The sequence below is a fragment of the Anser cygnoides genome, chromosome 16 (genome assembly GCF_040182565.1).
Source record: "Anser cygnoides isolate HZ-2024a breed goose chromosome 16, Taihu_goose_T2T_genome, whole genome shotgun sequence".
Lineage (NCBI taxonomy): Eukaryota > Metazoa > Chordata > Aves > Anseriformes > Anatidae > Anser > Anser cygnoides.
This window is the reverse complement of record NC_089888.1, coordinates 568919-592898: the sequence shown is the minus strand read 5'-3', so window position 1 is coordinate 592898 and position 23980 is coordinate 568919. Positions and strand designations below refer to the sequence as shown.

Here is a 23980-nt window from a genome sequence, read left to right as displayed (position 1 = left end):
TCAGATTTGCAGCGTGGGACAAGTCAGGTTTGTTTTTTTTGTTGTTGTTTTTTTTTTTTTTTTTTTAAAACACACATTCAGGAAGAAATTTTCCAGCTGGAATCCTGATACAGAGAATGGTAAACATTAGAGTCCAAATACGAGGGAAAAGCTATTAAAAACCACAAATGCTAAGTCCCACCCACATGGCACAAGAATTCCAAGTAATTAGTTCTGCAAGGATAGCTTAGCAGCTTAGTACTCGAGGCAGAGGGAGGCTTCCCCTCTCGTCCTTAGTTTTGGAGCTTTTCTTTAATTAGCTTCAAGAAAACCCAGCGTTCCTATTTGAATAATCCACATTCGGTTATTTATTCAGTTCCCTGCTGCTGCACATTACCCAGCCATGCGCTGCAGGAATACATCATTTCTTGTTGGTGTTTGCTAAGCAGCCACTGCATGCAGCTTAGCACACTGGGGAAAGCAAGACAGAGTCCCACTGTGCCGGGTCCTGAGGAAGTCTCCTCTCAGAAAATGTAATCCAGTACCCATCTAGGAAGCAAAAGTGAACACAGCAGAGAAGCCCTGGAGATTCATGGTGTGACAAAAGACATCACAAGAAGAAATGCATACTTATGCCTATTTCACAAAACGGAAATTTTGTATCAACATCCACAAAAACTCACCAGCTCAGAAGATACAGCACAGTGAAACTTGAACTCGAGAACCAAAGGAAAAAAACATTCTCCTTGCGGAGACCCAGAAGTTCTCTCTTACCCCCATAGGGGTCTTTTCAAACCTTAGAGGGTTAGTAGCCTGACCTATTGGGGTTATTATATGTTGGCCTGACCCTATAATGGGGTTATTATAGTAACCCCATTTCTTAGGAAAATGAGAAAAATGAACTTCGTATGTCTGAAAAGGTCGAAGCAGCATGCTGAAAAGAGAAGACAAACATGCTAGCATGTGAATTGTATGAACAGAAATATACAAACATCTTGCTAGAACATGTGCTGGTAGCTCAAAAGCATGCAAGAAAGTCACAGTTCTACGAGTACCTGAGCATCAGATTCATCAGCTGTAGGCCCTCGCCTTTCAAGAAACGATCACGATTGGAACTGAGCATCAGGCAGGAGCAAAGAGAGTCAAACAGGTTCTCCATCATTTCCTGTTCCTCTGCTGTACTAGGGTTGTGTCGTTTAAACACCTGCAGGACAAAGAACACAAGATTTCCCCAAAATGGAGGGCCCGGTTTCGTCCACACTGTTGCAGAATATATACGAATGTTTTGCATCACAACCTTCAACACCTGACATGCGTAAGCCTGCAGTCGTCAGAGCAGCAGTCACACACATCACCGATGCATTCTCTCTTGTAGCTGTGCTGCCCTTTTTGCTGTCCTGACTGTATCCCAGCAGATGTGCAGCAGTCTAATGCACGACTAGAAAGACAATACAGGGCCTCCAAAGGGAAAGGCAAACTCGCTGATTACGCAATTCACAAAACTATGCGGATAAGCTTGTTACAAGAGAACACCCAGGCATAATGCACACCTGAATGATCTGCTCTGCAGCACCCTCATGTACTGACGCTACTGTCACCTATTCAAGAAATGTAAGTGAACTAAGAACATTTTACCTTCAGCCAGCTCAATAGCAGAAGTAATGCTGCACAGTGCTTGGAGTGGAAAATACTAAAGATGGACAAATTCTACCCTTCTCCCCAACCCTCCACACAATTATAACAAAATAATGTAACTTTTGTGTACCTCGACGTTAACATCTGTTAAACGGGGATTAACCTCACTTAGCACGGACAATACATTTGAGTGGAAGTTACTCGGGGACTATGCCACCACTAAACATTAAGCATCATCACGTTTCGTTATCTACAGTACAGATTCCTAGGACAGCACTACACCCAGGATCCATTCCACTTGCTCACAACCAGCCTGCGAGTCTCCCGACGGTTGAGGATGTATGTGAATTACTCACAGATAACTGCTGAAGCAGCACATCGATCCCATCCAGCTCCCCAAGCAATTCTCTGTTGTCTAGACGGGAGTGGGGGGAAGGGGGAAAACAGAAAGAAAAATGAAGCTAACTGTCAGATTTTACTGCCATCTAACACTGATACATCAGCAAACAAAATCAATATGGCTTGACAGAGTACAAAAGCTGCAGAAAAAGAGAGGGCGCATGCGTACAGGAGAGAGCATACACAGGAGAGAGAGCGCAGGCAAAGGGGAGCCAAAGGCAAAAGAGTGCAGTCATGATCTGAAACAAGCCTGGGGCCTATCCTAACAGAACATCAATACCAGAGACATGTCTCACCATCATTATTCTGGAGCAAAATAGCCAGCACCTCACTGCAGTACAGCTTGTTGGCATCAAACGGCATCTTAGCCTGTTGGTGGAAGAAGGAACAAAAGAAGACTCATCAGGGCACTGCTCTGTGTTTCACTGAATCTGAAGAATACACTGATCAAATCACTGAACATAAGCAACACTTTAAGCAAAATACAACAGCAGCAATTCTGCAGTATGACTCAATGTCCAAATAATTTTTTCCTGATTCAGGGGTGACAGTGCGTATTGCATGTCCACACGCATATGTCGAAAACCAACTCTGATCCTTTGCGTTATCCTACATAATTACAATTGCCCCAGTTGACTCAGAAAACCTCAGAACAGTCTCCAGCTGTCTCCTTCCGAGAAGTTTTCCATGATATTTTATGTTGTATGTATATGCATGGGCTCACCCCTATTCTGAAAGGCCGCACCTGCCACCAGAAATGGAATTTCAGAAAACACATCACAGTAACGTTAAATAGCAGCAGTCAAAGTTTGATGAGGACCAAACGTTGCAATTGGCTTTAGCCTGCAGTCACATAACATTCATTTCATACATTCCCTCCATTAACCAGATAAACTGGTTTGCAGCTACTATAAAAAAAAATTAAAAATCTTAAAAATCATCAGTAACTAGCTGTTTGTATTCCACTCTTCAAGACAAAAAAAACTACAAAGTAGTAAGTAGTAGGCTTAACACATTCTGTTTGTCACCCCCATTTTTCCCTCCAACACACAAGTACCTGCAGCTTGACTGAGTGAACCTGGCTGCCCCAGGCTATGTATGGGCCAATTATCTCAGCCAGCTACCAAAAGAAAGGTCACAGTACACAAGTATCCTGCAACAAAAACATGAAAAGCAGGAAGATCCCAAATGCCACAAGTATTGACTTTAAATAAAGCTTTTCTTTCAGAACAATCCCCAAGCACCCTGTAGATGATGGTGTTTATAGCAACCACGTCTCACTGGCAGGCACGAGAGGGGATCGCGGCAGGTGCCCGGTGCTGCACAACCCTACCTGCTCCCATCACAGCACATACCGACTGCTGTTGTACAACAAGTGTTAGGAAATAACGTCCTGTTCTTTCAAGGCTGCACAAAACACCATCAAACCCTGCCTGTGTTTGGAGAAAGGAGCTATTAAGCTTCTCCATCTGAGCTTTCTCAGGCAATTCTGACAGTCAGAATACAATTATGCAACTTGAAACGTAGTCAGAAAACAGAAATTCACACTCCGTGCCGTGTGCCAGATGTCCTCACCAACTCCTAGACAGAAACCTGATTTTAAAAATCATCCTAAAGACGGTCTTCAGCAGCGCAGTACTCTGCGCAGATGCTGAGATACTGGTTTAATCCTAAACACATCTGTCAGGGCGAGAGATTCCAGACCAAGTGCTGCCAATAGCAAAAGCTCCTGGGCAAGGACTTTATTAGCGTGCATCTCCCCACCATGACAGCTCGTAAGGAAAAAAACAGGCACTGCCTGATCACACGTCCCCAAACCCAGAGGGAGTTAACACATGCCAGAGCAAAGGAAACACACACATTCAGCACCAAGTTTCGCAAACCTTTAACATTTATGTTCTGCTGCACCAAGCCGGGCAATCCAAGTTGTGATTATTTTGCTTTCCCATGTTTTTAAGTCTTTCAGCTGCAAGAGTAATTATAAAGCAGACAGCACACCTACACTCAGTACATACCTGCCTGGAATAACATTGACTTCACTTTTTGTATTTAAGCGGAAGGAATATAATTATGTTACTACCTGTAGTGAGAAATTATAGGTTGTTTCTGCTAACAAGTATACGAGGGGCACAGAGGAGTATCTGCATGATTACAAAGCTGCTAGAATATTTTTGTGATTCAGAGGTCACACTAACTGTACAGACATTTAAATGTGGAAGTGGAAATGCCTTACTAAACAAGTCAGGAGAAAGAAAGCCCAGGATCTGTTCTCTAGATTTCCTTCACTAGCTCTGTAAGAGAGGTGAACTATCAATTCCTTCCCTAGAATATTTTTCCAGGGAATGTTTAGGCATCCTTACACAAAAGACGGAGTTAAACACTGCAACTCACTGCCACGGGATGCTCAAAATATTAACACGTAAATGTGAAATCAAAAGGCAATTAGATGAGCTCAAAGAAAAAGCCACCACCAGTTAAAGACACCTCTAGAAATCAAAAACGTCTTACAGATGTAGCAAACAAACCCATAAAACACGTAAGCTTCCCTGCTTACTGATCAGCTTTTTACATTCCTGCAGGTCTTAGCCATGGACCAGAAATCCACCCTACAGGAATCATACAAACACACAAAAGACACGCCCTGCTGTATGAAGCTTACAATATAATGACAAGACACAAGTACATTTAAACTAAAAACGCAGAAAATGCAAGCCCTGAATTCCAACTTGGTTTTTGTGCCTACCTCAGCTTCACCACACACACAAGCGCACGTGCAAACTTGGCTTATTTTAAGCAATGTTTAAAGTTCACACTAACTGGCTTACAGAAGGCGGGCACTGGCAGTATTCTATTGATGCCTGAGCTAGGAACACTAAGGTAACACAGCTACTCGGGGTAACCAGATCGGTGGCTGTAGCCCACCTACTGGTTTTGTGGTGCTGTGAAGTCTCTGACACTGCAATAAAGGGAAGACCATAGCTCTTTCTCATGGCAGGATCAAGGACACATTAACAAAGAACTCCCCAGAAACAAGCAAAAACCAAAGACATTCAAGAGGACATATTACAGATAATTTCCCAGGCAAACACTACAAAAATGAGACAACTACTCAGTGACTTACACCACAACGTGTAGAGCTACTTACACATAAAGCCAGCTCTTCCAATTTTGCTAGTTTACAATAAGTTAGATGGAATGCTATCTCAAGCACACCAGCTTCCGGACCAGTGGTCTGTCAGTTTTTATTGTGCTATCTCCCAAACATTAACAGAAAAATAAGCTCACCTTCAGCCTCTTGAGCAACCACTGCATGAGGCCCTGCTGCGCAGCTTCTGTGCACATCTCTGGTCGGAACTCTGCCATGTTCTCCACGATCGCTGAGAAGAAAGGCACAGTAAACATGCATTTCCCCCATCCACAGTTCAGCTTACACCTGTATCAACACAGCTTTGCCAGGTCCTTCCTAGGGCTGCACTGTTCTAGTTAAAGTTGCGTACTATTCGCAACACTATATTTTTTGAGTGAGACTTCAGCTGGGGTGCATGACACTGTCTGACTGTTTTAGACAGTGCGACACCAGCTCTTGCTGGAAGAACCTTGGATACGTGCCCTCTACTGAAGTAACAATGCTCACTGCACAAAAAACTAACACAAGATTTTACTGCTGCTGCGCAGGAACAAAAGTCCAAAACCAGTTTCCAGTCTGCCTCATTCATCCAGTCCCTGGGAAGGACAAAGATTCACAGGGATTACTGTCCTGGATGACCGAAAGGTGGGGATGATGGTCTCAGTGTTAATAAATGAAACACGTTGCAAAACAGTTACTGTGCTGTGCAAAGATTGAGGAACAGAGGGGTAATGATGTAATTGTATGAAATGCAACTGTTTTACTACCTGAAAGTTAAATATATTGCTAAGACAAACAGCTCACATAACCGAGCAGAGCTCACAGACAAGTACATAGAAAATACGTGGTCAGTAGAGCATACATTCTAGTCCAGTACACAGAATTTCATCTGCGTATGAGCACATTAACATAACGACTTTGGGAAGAGGCACCTCACCAGTGCTCATGCAACAAATGCTAGCTGAAGAGATTAGACTTTACCGTGAGCTACAATTGTGCTTGAATGAACCTTGCACTCGGGTCTCTACCTCAGTGTTGGCAGCTCAAGGGCAGTGCAGGAAAGACGGAAAGGAGGGGGTGGGATAGCCCTCCCTCCCCACTTTGTACAAAAGGCACAACGAAGTGAGAGGCTGCGCAGCAGCCACTTACCTAGCGTGTTGTGGACGCCATCAGCTTCCTCCTTCACACTTTCATCCAGGCGCTCTAAATTCTGGACCAGCAACGCCACAACTTGGCCCTCCACCTAAATCACCATGGTCACGGGAGAGAAAAACATGAGAGAAGACTGAAAAATGGAAGAGAGAGGAATAGGTGGAGGGAGGAGGGTCTAAAACAAAAAATAATCAATAAGCCCTACTGAACCATCCTGCTAGACATGATTCTGACCGGGAGATATTAACGGTCTTGCTCTAAAATCTCAGAAGTAGCAAAGGATTCACCAAACAAATCTGCCACTATGTTTGTCTTAATTAAACAACTTTTAGGTTTCAGATTAAACAGAAAAACAGCTGGAGGAAAACACAAACCTTGTCACAGACTTATTTCCCGCATCAACCCTGATTGATTTATAATCCCACAGAATTCTCAAACGCTAGGCACCACAAAGCACCACGTGCTAGCCAGCTCTCAGCTCTGCGAGCAGTTCCACTTTCAACTTCCTACCACTGGCCTGTCTACATGTTTGTTATACCCTCCACCTTGATAGGTACAAAAAGCTGAAGGAACAATGCTCACACATGCAGATTCAAATCTTAGTAAAAGGAATGTGCCAAGCTGACTCCAGAGAGCTAACAAAACCCCGACAGCAAAGCAAGAGCAAGAGCAGGAATCCACACGGGCAGCGGAGGCTGCAGCCCCCTCGCCACAAGAAGTCTGCTCTTAAAGCTGGAATTGGACAGAGTCCAGCTTGACTTCAGCTAACTCCCTATTGTGGAGCTAAGCTTGGAAAAGTTGAACAAAATACCATTTGCAATTCAAAACTCTTAACTAGTTTTGTGCTCAGTGAAGCCAGGGAAAAAATACAAACAGCAGTTGCTGGGGAAGGCAGTGCAGCAATCTTGTCAGATACCCTAAAACATTACACTGACTTTTTTTTTTTTAAAGTAATCTAAAAAGCAGATATCCAAACTTGTCTCCCAGGATATGCCAGACTTGTTTCTTTCAGAGAGAACAATAAAACATCTAAAACTTGGCTATTATCAGTGAGTTGGTGACAAGGCAAACAGAGAAAGAACTTCTCTTGATTTACCACAGAAAACATCTTCCCTACCAGTCCTCTCTGCCACTTCATTCATCCAGCAAGCCTTCCGTGAAGGCAGAGTAATTAAGAGCAGCCAAGAGGCCAGCTGGAGGAACCGAGCTCCCGGCCACTGTCATTAACCTTTGGAGGTAACAGTGACTGGACGAGAGGGATTGCAGGAGAAAGCATGGCAGCCAAACAAAAGGAAAACAATAATTCTCCGTCGTTCAATTTCAACACAGCAGTTACAGAACAAGACAGCCACAATGTTTCACAAACGCAGCAATTCACCAACAGAAGCTGCCTGAAGGTAGAACAGACATTGAGAGCTAAGTTTTGCTGGACATCACTTCTCTGAAGGGTGCTTCTGCTCAGTTTGGCAAACTCCTCCTGCAGCTGAGGAGCAGGAGGCATCCAGCACAAACGCCAAGACACCAGAACTACACCAACACGGAAGATGAGAGGCACCCAAGAGAGTTAATCAGGTAGAGAGCATTTAAGACCGAGCAATGCATCTGCTGCTGCACACAGACCATTGTATAGGGTCACTTAATCTCTGTGGCACAAAGATCATTAAATCTAAACTCTCCACCACCCTTAAAATGCATTAGCTCTGTTACATGAAAACTTCCAAGCTTTCAAGAAAAAAGCATAGCCTCACTATAAGGACATTTTATGTTTCAAATACAAATCATCAGGCTTGAAACAGGAGTTACTGGGTCACAGTATACTGGTCTCCGCAAGAGGTCAGACTGAAAGGTCACAATGGCCCCGCTGTCCTTCATATAACAATCTGAAGTCATAAATTTCCTGGGTAAACAGAGATCACCCTTCCCACAAGAAGGGAAAAAAACACAGATCAAGCCCCTAATTTCAATAAAAAGCTGCCCAAGTCACTTCATTCTCCCTCCCTGCATGAAAAAATCTCCCAGCCTACACGAGTTTTGAAGTAAGAGCGTGTGCCGTCCCAAAGTGAAGTGATCTAACAACACGCGAGAACAAGCTGCTCCTCGAACTCCGGCATTCCGTTCCCAAGGCCTGCTGCGGTCCTCAACGCAGCACTTCAGCTACAACAAGCGTACAGCAGAACCAGCTAACTTCATCACGGTGTTGGCAATATAAATAAGCACAGCTGCAGAAAACAGGGTAGCTCGGAGCACTCACTGCTGTGCTGTGTACGGCAGGTGTTCAGCCATTAAAATAACGTGGAGTTCACTACTTACCAGAGCATCTATGAGGACTTCAGCTCCTTCTTCACTCTCATGGAGAGTATCTATATCGGTCAGTTCTTGAAGCAAGTCTACCACAGCTATGGAAACATGTGCTGGATGTTAAGGACAACCAAGACGGCAGCAGACACGCAGTACCAAAAGAATATTGCTCCTGGGCTAGTGAGATCCTGCCGTGACCCAGAACTGGCAGCTCATTAGGGCACAGGAACACCGGACCCAAGGGTACAGAGACTACTTCAGCAGGCTTCATGAAAACCAGATTCAGAGAATTCTGACAGCTAGGAACGATAAAAACAAACATCATTGTGTGCTTACTGTGCTAGGCAATTTCACTGTTGCTTGATGACATTTTTTTTTAATTTTTAAATCAAAACTTCTATAGTTGGCATAACTAGGCATCATCTTTCATTGTCAGGATTGAGCATAACAAAAGAGAAATGCATCATAATAATCTGATTTGGGTGTTATTCTCTCAGTGATCCCCTGCTAACCCGACAGCACACGTCTAACAAGGCCAAGGCCACCGCACGAAGCAGCAGCAATAACCCCCTCCTGCCTGGCCCAATTAAGACAGCATGCTCCTCTAACCACGTACCTCACAGGAGCAGCATCGTTTCTGCCAGCCCAATTTTCACTCATTAACACTGGGCTGCATAACACACGGTTCCCCTGACTGCTACACAGCTCTCTGGTACAACGAGACGTATTCCACCTCATTAGAGCCACTTCCCTATTCTCTCAGACACTCTGATCAATCTTGCCCAATTCCCACCGGGGTAGAACAGGGTATGCAGTTTCCTCCATGTCCTATATAACAACTTTGTGATGAATCTCTTTAAAATTCACAGGCTAACAAACCAGCCTCCCAGTTCTCCCGTTTGTGCGTTTGCTCAGGCACACACAGAGCAGTAGGAGAAGTATTTTAATACATCTTTTCTTAGCAGGGTTATAGTTGCAACTTATCTAGTCTCAGGAAACACTGACAGCGAGCTGCCTGTTCCAGTCCCAAGTTAACCTCTGTACAGCTCTGCTGAAGATGTTTATTAGTATGACTACTGCTTTCATCACGCTACAGCAATCCTTAACCAAGCCAAAGCTGTCTGTACATTTTCAGGACCGGCACGTCACTTACAGTTGCAAACGCCATCAGGAATTCAAACAGAAGGGTGTTATGCCGTACTGGGCAGGCAGTCACTCGTGCTTATATAAAATCTTTGTCAGGGGAGCCAGGGCACAACTTCTGAAGGCAGTGTGGAGCACAACTCAATAAGCAGGTTAAGAGAAAATAACCTGCCTTGCATTTATGCTGCAAGGAATCAACTGTTAAGCAACAAAAGCTGGAGGAACAGGCCAGTAGGAATCTCATGAAGTAGGACAAATCCAAGCCCTGTCTCTGGGATGGAACAAAGCCATGCGCTGGGGCTGTCCGGGGAGGTGACAGCTCTGCAGAAAAGAATCTGGAAGTTCTGGAGAAGATGAGTCAGCAGCAGCACGCCTCTGCAGCAGCAAAGGCTAATCATGGGCTGCATTGCATTCTCAAGAACAAAATCAGCAGGCCAAGAGAAGGACCTTCTCTTACCTGCTGCCTGGCACTCATGGAGCAACATATTGAATGTTCTGTTCAGTTGTGGGCGCCCCCAGTACACTACTGGGCTCAATAGAGCACAGGACCCCCTACGATGGTCAGGGGATTAGCATATGACATATGAGGTAACTGAGGGAATGGGGTTTGCTCAACCCGTGTAAGAGATAAGGTAGGATCTAACTGAATCATAGAAGACTACTGCTTCCTATTATTAGGTGCTACACAGAAGACTGAGCCAGATTTTTCTGAGGGTGAGCAGCAAAGAATCAAAGTTATAGCAAAAGAAATTCAAACTAGATTTTCAAAGTCTTCTGAAGAAGCATATCCAGAGATGCAGTGGAATCTCCATCTTTAGAGAGAATTAAAATTCAGCTTACCGAGAACCTGATCTAGCTTTAAAGTTGGTCCTGCTAAAAGAGGATTGGGCCAGAAACCTCTTATTGCCCCTTCCAGTTTACATTACTCCATGATTGTACCACGTTTCAAACAGGTGTACCCACACCTCACAGGGCATTCCCATCTAGGGAGCTTCTATGGAGGCTTCCAAGGAGAACACACCAGCTGTCCTGTGTACCTTAGGAGATGGAAAAATAACTTCACTTTAAGCTTTCCTGTCTTTAATTAAATCTTGTCAGCGACCATCTTCCATTCACATGCTTTGTGTAAAACTACCTGAATCTCTGATTCAGCAGATTATTTCTACTCTCCCTTGGACGCTGTTTTTCTCTTTCTATTAGTTCCTCTAGACACTACATTTAAATCACGTCTGAAGAGCCATTTGCTTAGAGCTCTCTTGAAGAATCTTTTTCAATTTGTTTTAACAAAGTCATTAGAAAACTTGAGCTGTACCAATTTTATTACACATCCAGATGCTTCAATTTAATGGCATTTCTATTCTCTATACAGGCAGCAGCACAGGGAAGAGGCATTACTACAGCCTATGTCCTGCTTCCGACAGATCTGAACACACTTCAGCAGCTTTATAATAAGAAATGAGTTTTCTCCTAAAATTGCAATCCACAGGCCCTAACCTGACAGACAGACAAGCTGCAAACCAAGTTAAAAGAAAAAAGTTTGGTGGAAAAACAGACAAGTCCTCACCTCCAGCTGTGACTCTAGGACACAACTTCTCATGAAAAAAAGGACAAAGTTGTATTCCTGTGCACTCCAGATATGAATCAGCCCGGCTAGCCCAGGCAAAATCATTTCCTTGTGAATGAGAAATTCAGAGATAACCTGCTAAGACTGTGCACATAGTTCACAAAAAGCCTGCGGTGTCCAGCAAAAAAAGAGTAATGAAACTATGGTGCCCATGGAACTGGTTACGCATCACAGGCGTTTCCCATGTACAAGAGTAAATTGTTAACAACCATTTACTTGAGAGTGATTTTCATTACAGATCACAGATAAAGAAAGCAGTGGTGTTTGCTATTTTGCATGGACCAGTATACTACCACATCAAGGTTAAGCTAAATACAAGTCAAAATAGCCAAACACAAAGATTTTTAAGACTAACAGTGCTTTTCACTTAAAAAAAAAAAAAGCACAAACTCAGTGCAGTGGGGGAAAAAAAAAGAGAAAAACACGTAGTAGCCTGTGAAAGCAGGATATAAGAGATGACAGAAAAGTCTGCTGAAAGCCTCTCCTAAGAGAGCTGCTTTAACCACTGAAGGATATCTGTGTTGTCGTGTCCAAGCAGCCCGAGAAGAGACTGCACAGCATTCAGCTCCACCAGCAGGTGGTACAGGTCCGGCATCGTCGCGATCACATGCATTTCCTGAATGATGTCATTTAAATCCAATTCGGATTCCATGAACCTGAGGCAAGACAAAAAAATAAAAAGCACATGAGTTGTGGTCAGCGGACACAGTCCTTCACCAAAGAGAACAACGCCTTCCCCGAGGTCCCAGGTAAGACTTAGTCACCCCGGCTGCACATGGCCCCAGCATCTGATTCTCCGTCATCGCATCAAATGACTGAATCCAAACTTCCTACAAGCAGTTTGTGCCCCGCCCTGTCCTACATTTGCCCCTTTTAGTTTAATCAGGTAGCAGGATAAGCCTTGCTACTATATCATTTACATAGCAAAAAGAGTAGATTTGTTCAAATTCTGTAAATCAGTTACAAAACTATAGAGATAACTACACATGAAGAAAACCTTGCATATGAAATAAATACTCCAGTGATGCACCTCCCCTAACTCCTCCATACTGACTCGTGCGTTGTATTAGTCTGAAGCGAAGACCATAAAAAATTTATACAAAGGAAAGAACACTAAACTGGACAAAAAAATACTGGCATTCAAGTGTAGGCAGAAATTCATTTAGCATGAATAAACTCTGTGAAGGAGGAAGAGGCTCGCTGGCCGTGCAGGTGTGGAAAGGAGCATCACGAAGAGCCTCTGGCTCTCAGACCCCACCCAGCCGTGGTGCCCACGGCATCGGAGAGCTCCGTCAATGCAAACCAGTCATCGTCGCACACGGAGCACTGCCCGCATACAGAAGCGCGGCGCCTTCCCAGCCAAATCAACACACGAGATGACGACGTGACATCTTGGTTAATTTGGAAAGCAGAACTCATAGCCCCGGGATCAATCTTTCAGCCCAGCCCCCGGTATCTACCACCTGCCTGCCAGTGAGAAAAAGCAGCACTGCTCAAAGCTGCGTGCAGAAGGAACCCCCCTGAAAAACGAGAGACTTGGAGCACGGCCGATGATTCTCTGATGCCAACTGCTAATAAGACTACCGTTGGCTTACACTTTTGAAAACAAAGCTACTTATTTAGATACCTAAAAGGAAAAAAATCACAAAACCTTATTTAAGGTTTGTACTCCCAAAATAAAAACAGCATAACCTACAATTTTAGGACTGAAATTTCATAGTCTTTCATATTAACAGCAAGAATTTAATAAACTAAATCTTCTCCCTTTCTTGCTATTTTCTTCATGCCGCAACTGCAAGTGATTTTTTTTTAAACCATATACCTGTCTCCACCAGAAGGCTCGATAATGTCATTTTTAATTAACAAAGTTAGTTTCAAATACAGTTTATAAGAACAACATGGCAATAACAGCTATTATATAAGTCCTATGTAACTGAAAACATCTGTATTTTCAAGAAATTGATTTAGGGCTGAAACATAAAAGCAAAGGCAACAAATGGTAATGCAGAGGGGCCAGGCATAATCTTACTTCTCTGGATTGTCCGGAAACTTGATCCGCAGCTCCTGGTTTTTGTAAGATCGCTTCTCAAAGGTGAGAATCATCTTTTTCACTGAACTTTCATCCAAAGGTTCCTCCTAACAAAATTGGAAGGGCAGAAACCAGAGTTTAACATTTGGAGGGATGGAACAATTACCTGGCATAAAGCAAACAAGGGAGCGCAGCAGCTGCGGTGGGACTGCAGTCCGGCCCCGACGCTTTGGGTGCAGCGCAGCAACAAACGGCAAGCGCCGGCCACCTCGCTGCAGGAGGCTGGCAGAACTCACGCACCATCGCTACTCATTTATCGACTCGCTGCAACTTTGACCTAAGCAAGCTCTCCAGAGCAAACCCTTGTAAATTGCGGTTTTATAAGCCAGAGGTTTACCAGGCGACTTTTTTTCCAGAAGAACCAGAAGAGCTTCCTGACACTTTCTGAGTCCAAGTATCGATGAACAAAAATAGTGTTTTGCAGTGACCTTACGCGGCACCACCAGCGCCTCATGAAGCTTTCTGCTTCTGACATATTACAGTAAATTTCCATTAACAGCTTAAGCCCACAGGTAGTTTCATTTCAGAAGTCCATTGTGCCGTTTCTTTTTGTAGGTCTACATTTAACTGTCCGGAGTTTATGATCTTTTGTATTTTTCTCACTCGGATAAGCTTTCACTTCTATTTTAAAGTCTTTTTCTAAAGAAAAAAAATAAATCAATATTTTACTCCAGTACTTTCTTTTTATTTTGGAAAGTCTTCTAAAGCATTTCTCAGTTGGCATTATACATTTACTGTACGTTAGCAGTACACCCTTAGCTACCTCCCTGTTACTTTCTTTCCTGCTTTTAATGTACAACTTTTAATTAAATATTGCTATCCTAGATTTTCTTGTGTAAGCTCTTCCTTCTCTTTTCAACTTTTTTTTATATACCCACTATTACAAAGAAGTTCCCAAAACAGAAAACAAACCAGGCCTATTCACATCTTATGCCAAGCTGCGTGCACTGTTCACTGTTAAATCAAGAGCTGTTTCTGGTATTAAGGATTCTTTACGCAGTGACTTGAAGCAGCAATCTCGTCTGAGATCAAAAAAAGTACCAATTTCTTTAGCAAACTGCATTCCAATAATAACAGCAGTCCATGCAAAGATAGTTAGACTTCCACTATTAGCGGATTTCCTACTTCCTCAAGTTCAGCCTGCCTCAGCACTTCACAGCTCACGTCGCCATCCCATTCAAATAACCAGTGCTCCAGCACCCACACCATATTCTTCCTTCAGGGGAATTTCAGTCCACAAAGGTACTGTCACAGACGCTGACACTGCTTCTCTCTATTGTATTTGACTCTTTTTTTTAATACATATCACTGTAGTATCTCCATTAGGATCTGCTTTTTACGCATCCCACATTACGGTGTCCTACAGATTAGCCTCCTTCCATCAATTTTACTGATACAAAGAATATTCTGACGGCACATGGATTAACTGAGCTCCAAGATAATAAGCAAGAGATTCAGGTTCCAAAGAAACCTCGGACCCCCAGCCCTTCAAGTGCCTGGATGGGAGAACTTCACTTGACAAAGACTTGCACACGGCAGGAAACCAAAAGACTCTAGCCCGTCAGCAGGACTTCTGGCTGCATCCGTTCATCCTGGAGCTCAAATGCTACAGAAATCCTGCGTTATCTTTCTCAACTAGCAGCAACAACTGTAATGGCAATAACTCAACGTAACAAAAACAAACAAGGGAGATTTTCAGAGATGAATGCTAGCAATGCTGTACGCAGAGGACAGGGATATTTTACAAAGCTACCTGATTCTGCAGTGGTGAGTATACTTTTTTTTTTTTTAAATCAAACAGGACACAGGCAGCAGGAAACAAATATCTTCTAGATTTATACCAATCCATGTGTCACATTTATAAAGTGATCTTTTCCCTGGCCCTTGGCAGAAAGGCCAGTGCTGCATTGGATTTCTGTCTCCAAGGCTTGAAATCATTTACCCTTGACAGCTGCTACCCCCCTCCTCTGACCCAAGACCTTTCTCGTGTAGGAGAATGTTTATTTGCTGCTGCAGCATAGCTGGAAAGAGGGGGAGAGGGAGAGAAGCTACACGGCTGGGGGTACTGATGAAAAACAATAGAGTTAGAAAACTATTTAGAATCTAGAAACTATTTCCTAAATATATAATTTAAAAGGTGAATTGTGTATTCCTAACCTAGAACAGAGATAAGGATTGAAAGCTTTTTTTTTTATTATTATTATTATTATTATTATTCCCCCCCCCCCCCAGTCACCTTCTTTAGACCTTCAGAGGCTCGCTCTGAAAGCAAAACCACCACCTTCAGTTACACATGGCACGTGCCACGGTATGAAATGGAAGTCACGGAGAAGGGATCTAGCTTCTGCGTATTTCCCATAGGACACTAGTGCTTTACCTCCTCCTCTTCCTCTTCCCCATCCCTCTCAATTATCTGAAGGAGCTTCTTCTTCTCATCATCTGTTTCTTCCAGCGCAACAGGCTCCTCCTCCCTGTGACGGCCGTGCTCTCGTGCGCTAGCTTGTTTGCGACGTGCTTTGATTTCTTCCTCCTCCTCATCACGGGGTCTTTTTGTCCCTCGGTTAGGCTGAAGTCAGAGAAATAAGGTGAATGAATACAAGCCTTCTGCGACCCTTTCGAACCAGAACAGCAATACTACAAGACATATTGAGGAAATTCTAACAAGTTATTTAAAACATTTGCTTACACAATGCTTAACAACTCTGAAAAGTGGAAAGGAAATTAATTTAGTGAAGTGTAACATCACATGACGGGATGAATCGCTCTGCCAGGAGCTATGTCAACATCCTCCCTTGTCTGATCTATGGGTACGATTCGTGAGAAGGTATCTTCATACGGAACCGATCGGTATTTCAAAGACAAGAAGTGGTCAAACTGAACTGCTCAGTGGTGGTACGGTGGACAGCCTTAAGGATCTAGAACCAGCTAAGCTGAGATAATCTCACATTTTACAGACAAGACCAACGCGCTCAAGCATATGGCAGTGAAAGATGATTTTTCACCCCCCTAGTACATGAGCTGATGTTGAATTCATGCACGCATCCTAATTCCCCTTGACTTCCCCCATCCCTGCGTTTAGGTTTGCTAACGGTGAGTGTAGAATCAAAGCCCGTTTTAACGCATGCAAGTCAGGAGCGTTGTTGCTTGCTGCGATTCTGCAGGGGTTTGGCACCAGATGAAGCAGTGATTTGCTTGGAACAACCTATTATTACATTCTAAAATTTCCACTTAATAGACAAAATTAAACATAATTTGCCAGGGACAAGAAAAAGTCTGTTAACCCTAGTCCCATGTTTTAATTCAGACAAAAGGGGATGAAAGCATTTGAAATAGCAGGAAAAACTCTCTTCAAAACCAACAAAACCACTAAATTTGGTCTTGCTCACATTTTTTTGAAGGACAACCAAGCTCAAATAGCAGTATTCTATGCTCTGTAGCTACAGAAAAGGAGAACTTCATTCATTATTGTCTAACAAGAGTCTGTGTTACAACACAGAAGGTGAGAATATTTTTACTTTCTGTTTTCAATCAGCTGCTCCAGCTGCCTGGAAGATGATTTCCTATTTTATTAGGTCTAACGCTTGTCCAGCCCATTTCGGAATGCATCGTCTGGCACAAAGAGCCAGCTTCTCTGCTTCGGGGGTCCCTTTGTCTAAAATCCCCAAAGTCACGCCACGCTTTGGTGACCGTAAGGTCTGCGTTCTCACCGAGACTGAGCCAAAGTCAGGAAGAATCCAAGAGAACTTCAGAACAAAGGCGCAGAGGGCACAGGCGAGCCAGACAGCAGACTCACCGAGAGCACGGTGTGTTTTCAGGGGTATCTGTGCCGTGCCCTTTGGGAAAGGTGCCCAATCGAGGTTCCCTGACGTCGGGATCACAAAAGCTCAGACAGCAGCGTACAGCCCGAGCTCGTGCTAGGCGCTTGCTGCTAGCCAGAGCTGCTCAAACCCGGCCGTTATCTGCCTTCCCACCACAGCTCCGCTGCTGCTTCCATTACAGACGATACACTCCTGACATAAGCTCTTCTGCAGCGCTCCCGTGCACCCTTAAAGCAGTTACTGAGCTCATAATTCAATAGCTGTGAAGCAGCAGCACGCCTGGAGATTCTTCAAAATGAAAAAGTTATTTGCTTGGAGTGTGGTTTTTTTTCCTTAAGCAGATTCCCGTTACTTATCTTCCGGGCACATTAAAACATAATTTCACATAGATCAATTTTGAAACAAATACATCACTGCCAAAAACCAATACTTTAAACCGTTCCCAAGCAATTAGCAACCCCATTAAAAGAAAGAAAAAAGAAAAAGATGCTTCTAAATGACTTCACCTAAGGAAAAATCTTCAGTAAACAGATATTCCTTGCTCGATGCCCTCAGTAGCACCCAAGCTCCTGTCCTTCCCCTTCCTGCTCAATAGTACCCAATTCATTCTAAACTCGCTTCGACAGATTAATATTACAACCACACACAAAAATTAGCGACTTACGTCCTGACATTTACACGAAGAAACCTTGCAACATTTGCCTTGGATGTTCCTCGTTTAAAGTCTCAGAAAATCATTCCTCGCTCTCATTTCTAAACGCTAAAAAAGAACCAAAAAAAAGAAAGAAAAAACAGATAAGGAGATAAGGCTGCGACTGCAGCGAAGGACCGCAGGAGCTGGTGGTTTGTCGGACGCCGTGTGCCATGGGCAGGGACTGTATCACCAGAACAAAATCTAAATTAAAACTCCATCACTAAACCAACCCCATTTCCTCTAAGTACACAAACCCACAGTAGCAGCATTTACGTCCCGTCTCCATCTCAATTATTTCATCCTTTTTCGTATTTATGCGTTGTTGGGGAGAGGAATCTTCTATCACACACCAGAAGTCATTATGACAAACTGCGGAAGTGCCCAGCATGCCGTTATTAACGCTGCCGACGGATTGCCAACAGACAGTAATTGAATTCCCAGGCAAGCGTTATTAAGCAGGCATTAAGGTTTTTCCTTTTGTTATTGATGTTTTGCTAAACCTTGCTGAGAATATTGCGGCTTTCCACCCGGCACTGTTAAAACTAAGAAATCACGGCTAAGTGAGACACCTGTGCTTCTGCTCGTTTCACAGGAGATGCAGAGCCACCAGCAGCTGATTTAAGACGAGCATTAAACTTCTGTTCATTGGTTTTGTCTCCGGGTTGCATTCGTGCTCTGCAGGATTGTTAGCAGCCCACGGGAATTACGCACATCCATTGCTGGGCTCAGACTGGTGCGCTCTGTTAAGCAATCCCATAGATTGTGTCTAAACGCATTTGTTTAAAGAATTTCATAGCTTCACACACATCTACTTAAGTCTTAGCTTTCTGGTAGAAAAGGGAAAATTAATTGTTTAATAAATAAAGCGTGGGCTTCTGTTTTACTCAGTTGTGCTAAGGTGCATTTGGCAAGAAGCTGGAATTCATTACAAAGTGCACAAGGAAAGCATTTTTAAATTGCATTATTAGTTAAGCTTAATTTTGTTCCTATTGAATGCGGTGCGTCCCCAGAAATTCATTCAGGAGACATTTCCAATTAAATCTAACGCTGGTCCCACCACACACAAAAAACAGGAAAGGGTTTAAAAAACAACAAAAAAAAGTAAAATGCAATAAATTAAGCAAAACGTTGATCGGTAAAGAAGAGATCTGTCCCTCCGCTGTCCTTCAGCTGCAGTCGTTCTGGGGCTTCAGTGAGGCAGCCAGCCCTTCGTTACAGACGGGCGCTGGGAGCCTCCGGTGGCAGAGCCCCGGGCCCAGGACGAGCCCTCGTCCCCACCGGTACGGCGCTTGAGCAGCAGAAGCACGAGCGCTCCCCTTGCGTGTTGAGCAGGGGAGAAGAATCACGCCCTAAACCAACCCAGGGCCCCTGCCTCGCCTTCCTCCGAGCAGCGATAACGCATCAGTGCCAAGGCAAAACACCCTTAGGCGCGTGAAAGCGTCGTTCAGACCTCGCCTTCGTCATCGGGAAGCTTTAGAGAAGTCTCGCAGAAGGAGCCTCACGTTACCAGGACGTCTGTTTTATAAGTAACCTCGTTACTGTGGAGCTCTGAAATTATTTGTTAGCGAAATCTGAAATAAATCTTCCTAAGTGACGCAGCTGCTCCCGAGGCCGCGTCTCCGCCAACTGCAACCTGCCCAAAAGAGCCACTGTAGGGAACCACCCGCTAGCTGCCAGCGTAGGAGCTCCGAAAGCAAGCCCTAAATCTCCAGGGGGATCTTCACTAACTTCTCGACTTTGCTTCCAGCACCTGCGATGAACCCGGCTCCCATCAATCTTACTTTTGGCCTCTGTTCCCGAAGCACAGCACTCCTGCCCGGCCCACTGCCGGCTGAAGGAGCGGCTTCCAGGAAAAGCCGGGAGCCTCAGGAGGTCTGAGAGCACCCGGTCACACAAATGAAGGCAGCTGAAACGAGAGGCCTGCGCAGGCTGCCCCCGCACGGCTACAGGTTATCACTGGAAGAGAATCCCTTTCCTCCCCGACTCTGCGGGCACGCAGGTCCTCGAGGCAGCCCGCCACCGTGAAAAGCCCACGGATCGGGAAAAGGCACGAAGGCAAAATGGAAGTTTCCTCTGCCCATCCCACGTTAGAGCTACCATACAAAGATCAGAAAGAAAGAGGTACATAATGGCAAAGAGAACCGAAATCACCTCCTTTACTGCCTCCCAAGAGGATTGAGGGAGAGGTCTGAAAACAACCGGAGTTGGCTTTGTCCCGAGGCACCCGCTGGAATCGGAAACCAGGCCCGAGGATCTGGGCACAACAGCAGCAATATTTAATCAGCAGTTGAGACCATCTGCGAGTGTTTTGCAGCTACACATAAAGTTTATGGGCTGCCGAGCTCTGCACAAGCTGCCAGGTGCTGGACTCTGCTGGGTTGTCGCTCCTAGCCGCGGGAGGTTCCTTCCCCGCCCCGACAGGCGCTTGGTGCCGACCTGTGGCACGGCACCCGAGACCTCCCAGGGGTGGCTCTGAGGGAGAACAGCTTTTTGGTTAAGCAAGGGCACAGATTAAGCGTTCAGAGGACACAAATTTCAAACACCACAAGATAAAGGTGGGGTTTGGGTTGTTTTTTGCTGAGGGGAGCTGAGAAGACCAACTCATTCACAGCAAGATATTAAGATCAGACAGCACCCATTGCCCAGCCCGCCCCTCTGACGGCCGCGGCCGCCCCTGCAGCAAGGACGGATGAGGACGTCCCGAACCTTCACGCTTCTCCAGCTGAGAGGAAAGAACCAGAGCTCGGCTGTGGCTAACCCTAAAACAGACAAACCCGGAGCAGGTCAGGAGCTGGTTCATGAGCCACCACGCCAGCCTGGCCTCAGAAGCAGCAGCGCTGGCAGACGGGCACAGCGGGCAGCTTGCAGCAACGCTGCATTTGTCCGATCTTACCCTGACACACACAAGTCGGCGACCTCGCTGCCGCAGAGGCACAAAGGAGCCTGGTCCCGCTGGATGCCACCGGTGGGCGGGTGAGAATGTTCGTGCCCAGCGTCCTGCGGGCGGGCCCTGCCCGGCCGCCCCTGCAGCAGCAGACGCCCGACCCTCGCCACGTGGGCGCCGGTGAAACCCGTCCCGTCCACCTTCTGCTTCCATGTCTCAGCCGTGAGCAGCTCCACAGAAAGGGATCGCGTTCTCTCAGCATCAGAGATACGGACAGATTTATCCACCTCCTGTCTCTCCCCCACTTTCAATCCTTTCACCCTTCTGCCTAACTCTGGAAGCCTGAACCCTGCAGCACCTGACGTCCAACATTTAACCCGGAGCATTATCCCACCTGCTGGTGTGAAAACGTGTGTGTTCGCCGTCAGGTGGGAGCGCACAGAGCCAGGACAGCGTCCTCAATATTCAGCTGAAACTTGCAGAATGTTTTGGCCCACAGCTCCAGAACAAGCTCAGCAGCAAGGAAAGGCAGCGCCGTGGTACCTGGCAGCCGAACGGCCGATCTTTACCTGCAGCTTCCACAGGGCACAGCCCCGTGGTGCCACAAGCAGCTACCCGCACTGCGGGACAAAGAGCTCACCCAGCAGAGGGCTGTGCAGAAATCAGCACGACCGAAACGTGACGGCGCGCCTTCTTTCTCAGCAAAGGGAACCCTGTAGGCTTCGCGTTTTCAGACCAAGAGAAAAACAAGCAAAAACCCAAACTAGAACCTGATTACAAACTAAAAAAACAACCGAAGTTCAACAAAGGTTTACCTTTACAGGGTTTAGGTATAAATTGTGTTGCAAAGCAAGTAAATGGCAGCATCATTAACAGTAATGCTGTAGTGTTCTTCACCTCAGGTAAAGGAACATGAAAAATGATCATTCTAATTTCATACTGAAAAATCAACAGGAAAATCGTACGTAGAGAAACGCGGAGGCAGACCCGAGCTCAGGGCAGCAGGGCCGTGCTGCCAGTGCCACGCAGCCAGGGCAGGGGGACGTGGCTGACAGCCAGGCCCGGTGCAACAGGCAAGGCGAAGCTTTACAGCAGGAAGGTGATGTCCCAGAGCTGGCACACGCAGGGATCACAGAGTCACAGAATACCCCGAGTTGGAAGAGACCCACAAGGATCATCGAGTCCAACTCCTGGCACCGCACAGGTCTGCCCAAAATTCAGACCATGTGACTAAGCGCACAGTCCAAACGCTCCTTAAAACTCTGACAGGCTTGGTGCTGTGACTGCTCCCTGGGGAGCCTGTTCCAGGGGGCCACCACCCTCTCGGTGCAGAGCCTCTTCCCGCTGTCCAGCCCAAACCTGCCCTGCCTCGGCCTGGCCCCACTCCCTCGGTCCTATCGCTGGTCACTGAGGAAACCAGGCCGGCGCCTGCCCCTCCGCGCCCCTCACGAGGAAGCCGCAGGCCGCGACGAGGCCCCCCCTCAGCCTCCTCCCCCAGGCCGACCCCGCCCGGCGCCCCCGGCCGCCCCTCACGCGCCTTCCCCCCGGGCCCGTCACCCCCCGCAGGCCTCCCCTGGGCTCTCCGCCAGTTCCCCGCCCCCTCTGACCCGGCAGCCCTCACGGGAACGCTGCCCTCACGGCCCGGCCCCGGGTCTGACGCGGGGGAGGCCCGGGGGCAGCCTCCCACACCGGGGCCGCGTTCCCTGCTCGGGGTTCGGGGCCTCGCCCCCGGGCAGGGCAGCGCGACGGGCCCCCGAGCCCGGCGGCGGCCCCGCGGCCAGCGCCAGCCCCGGGGCAGCCCCGTTACGGCGGGGCCAGCAGCGGCAGAGCGCCGGGTCCGGCACCAGCGGCCCCGCCCGGTGCCCGGTGCCGGTGCCCGCACCTGGTAGCTGAGCAGCTCCCCCACGTCCATGGCTCCGGCCGGGCCCCGCCACCGCCCAACTGTCGCTAAACCCCGGGGCCGCGCGACACCGCGCCGTAAAGCGCGCGGCGCAGGCGCGCTGCCGGGGCGCCGCTCCGCCGGAAAGCGAGGCGGGAAGGGCGCTGCCGGAAAGCGAGAGCGGCGCCACACTGCCGCAAAGCAGCGCCACACTGCCGCAAAGCAGCGCCACACTGCCGCAAAGCAGCGCCACACTGCCGCAAAGCAGCGCCACACTGCCGCAAAGCAGCGCCACACTGCCGCAAAGCAGCGCCACACTGCCGCAAAGCAGCGCCCCCCCGCCCCGCAGCACGGGCAGGGCTCCGGTGCCGCGGGCCTCACGGGGCGGCCGTGGGAGGCGGCCTTCGCAGCCCTGCTCCGTCCCCACGCTGCTCTCCCGCGTGGTTTCCCTTCCCTTTGCTCTTAGCCCCGTGCCGTGAGCCTTCAGGGCGCTGGGCAGGGCACGAAGCCGTACTGCTGTCCAGGAAACCCAGCGCTCAGCGGATGTGGGGGGCAGGATTGAAGAGCGGGGAGCTTCATCCGTTAGGGGAGCTGGAGCACGGGCACAAAATACTGGAGTAAAAACCAGAAACAGAAGCAAAGCCGAGCACGAAACACACCCTCAAGTAAACACGGGGACGGAAAGGAGCAGCAGCCCTCGGTGCTGGGCTCCGGGCACCCCGCTCACCGTGCCGCAGGCTTTGGGGGCGCGGGGCGAGCCCCGCTGCTCGGCCTGGCCCCGAGGCAAACCCGGCACCGCCGCCCGCCAGCAGCCCGGGCCGTGCCCCTGCCCCTGCCCCTGCCCCTGCCCCTGCCCGTGCCCACCGCCCGCGGGGCCCGGAGCCCCGGCGCTCCCCCTCGGGCACGCCGTGACCCCGCGGGGCCGGCGCAAGGCAGCCGCGGGACCCCGGCCCCGCTCCGCAGGGAGACGCTGGGCGTGGGGGCTGCGGGTGCCGAGGAGGAGAATCCCTTTTTAATTTTGTTCCTCGCTCGGTTTTCAATCCAGATGCCTCAAGATCTAATTCCGAATAAATAATTGTACTGAGTAACCCAGGTCCCCCGGTGATTAACTAAACACACTGAGGCTCGCTGAAATTGAATTAGTGGTGTGCACTCAGCCGTTATTACCCTCCCCACGTCATGCATATTAATGAGGGGTTATTAAGAAATGTAAATGATGCCTCAGGGGGTTGGGAGTACAGGGGGGTGCAGGGCAGTGG

At 47.3% G+C, this 23980-nt stretch overlaps 1 protein-coding gene across 1 annotated transcript in view; it reads right to left on the bottom strand.

Annotated features, from left to right (window-relative positions):
• Nucleotides 1-22874, bottom strand: part of CTNNBL1 (catenin beta like 1) — a 48142-nt gene extending 25268 nt beyond the window's left edge. Inside the window, exons 1-10 of the mRNA XM_048050710.2 lie at nt 22725-22874; nt 15824-16012; nt 13387-13493; nt 11874-12013; nt 8603-8700; nt 6290-6383; nt 5299-5390; nt 2310-2382; nt 1971-2029; nt 1035-1183 (exon numbers count right to left, since the gene is read on the bottom strand). Coding sequence (XP_047906667.1) covers nt 1035-1183; nt 1971-2029; nt 2310-2382; nt 5299-5390; nt 6290-6383; nt 8603-8700; nt 11874-12013; nt 13387-13493; nt 15824-16012; nt 22725-22754 — 1031 coding nt within the window. The 5' untranslated portion in view covers nt 22755-22874. The remainder of the gene's footprint in view (nt 1-1034; nt 1184-1970; nt 2030-2309; nt 2383-5298; nt 5391-6289; nt 6384-8602; nt 8701-11873; nt 12014-13386; nt 13494-15823; nt 16013-22724) is intronic.
• Between the last annotated feature and the right edge of the window lie 1106 nt (nt 22875-23980).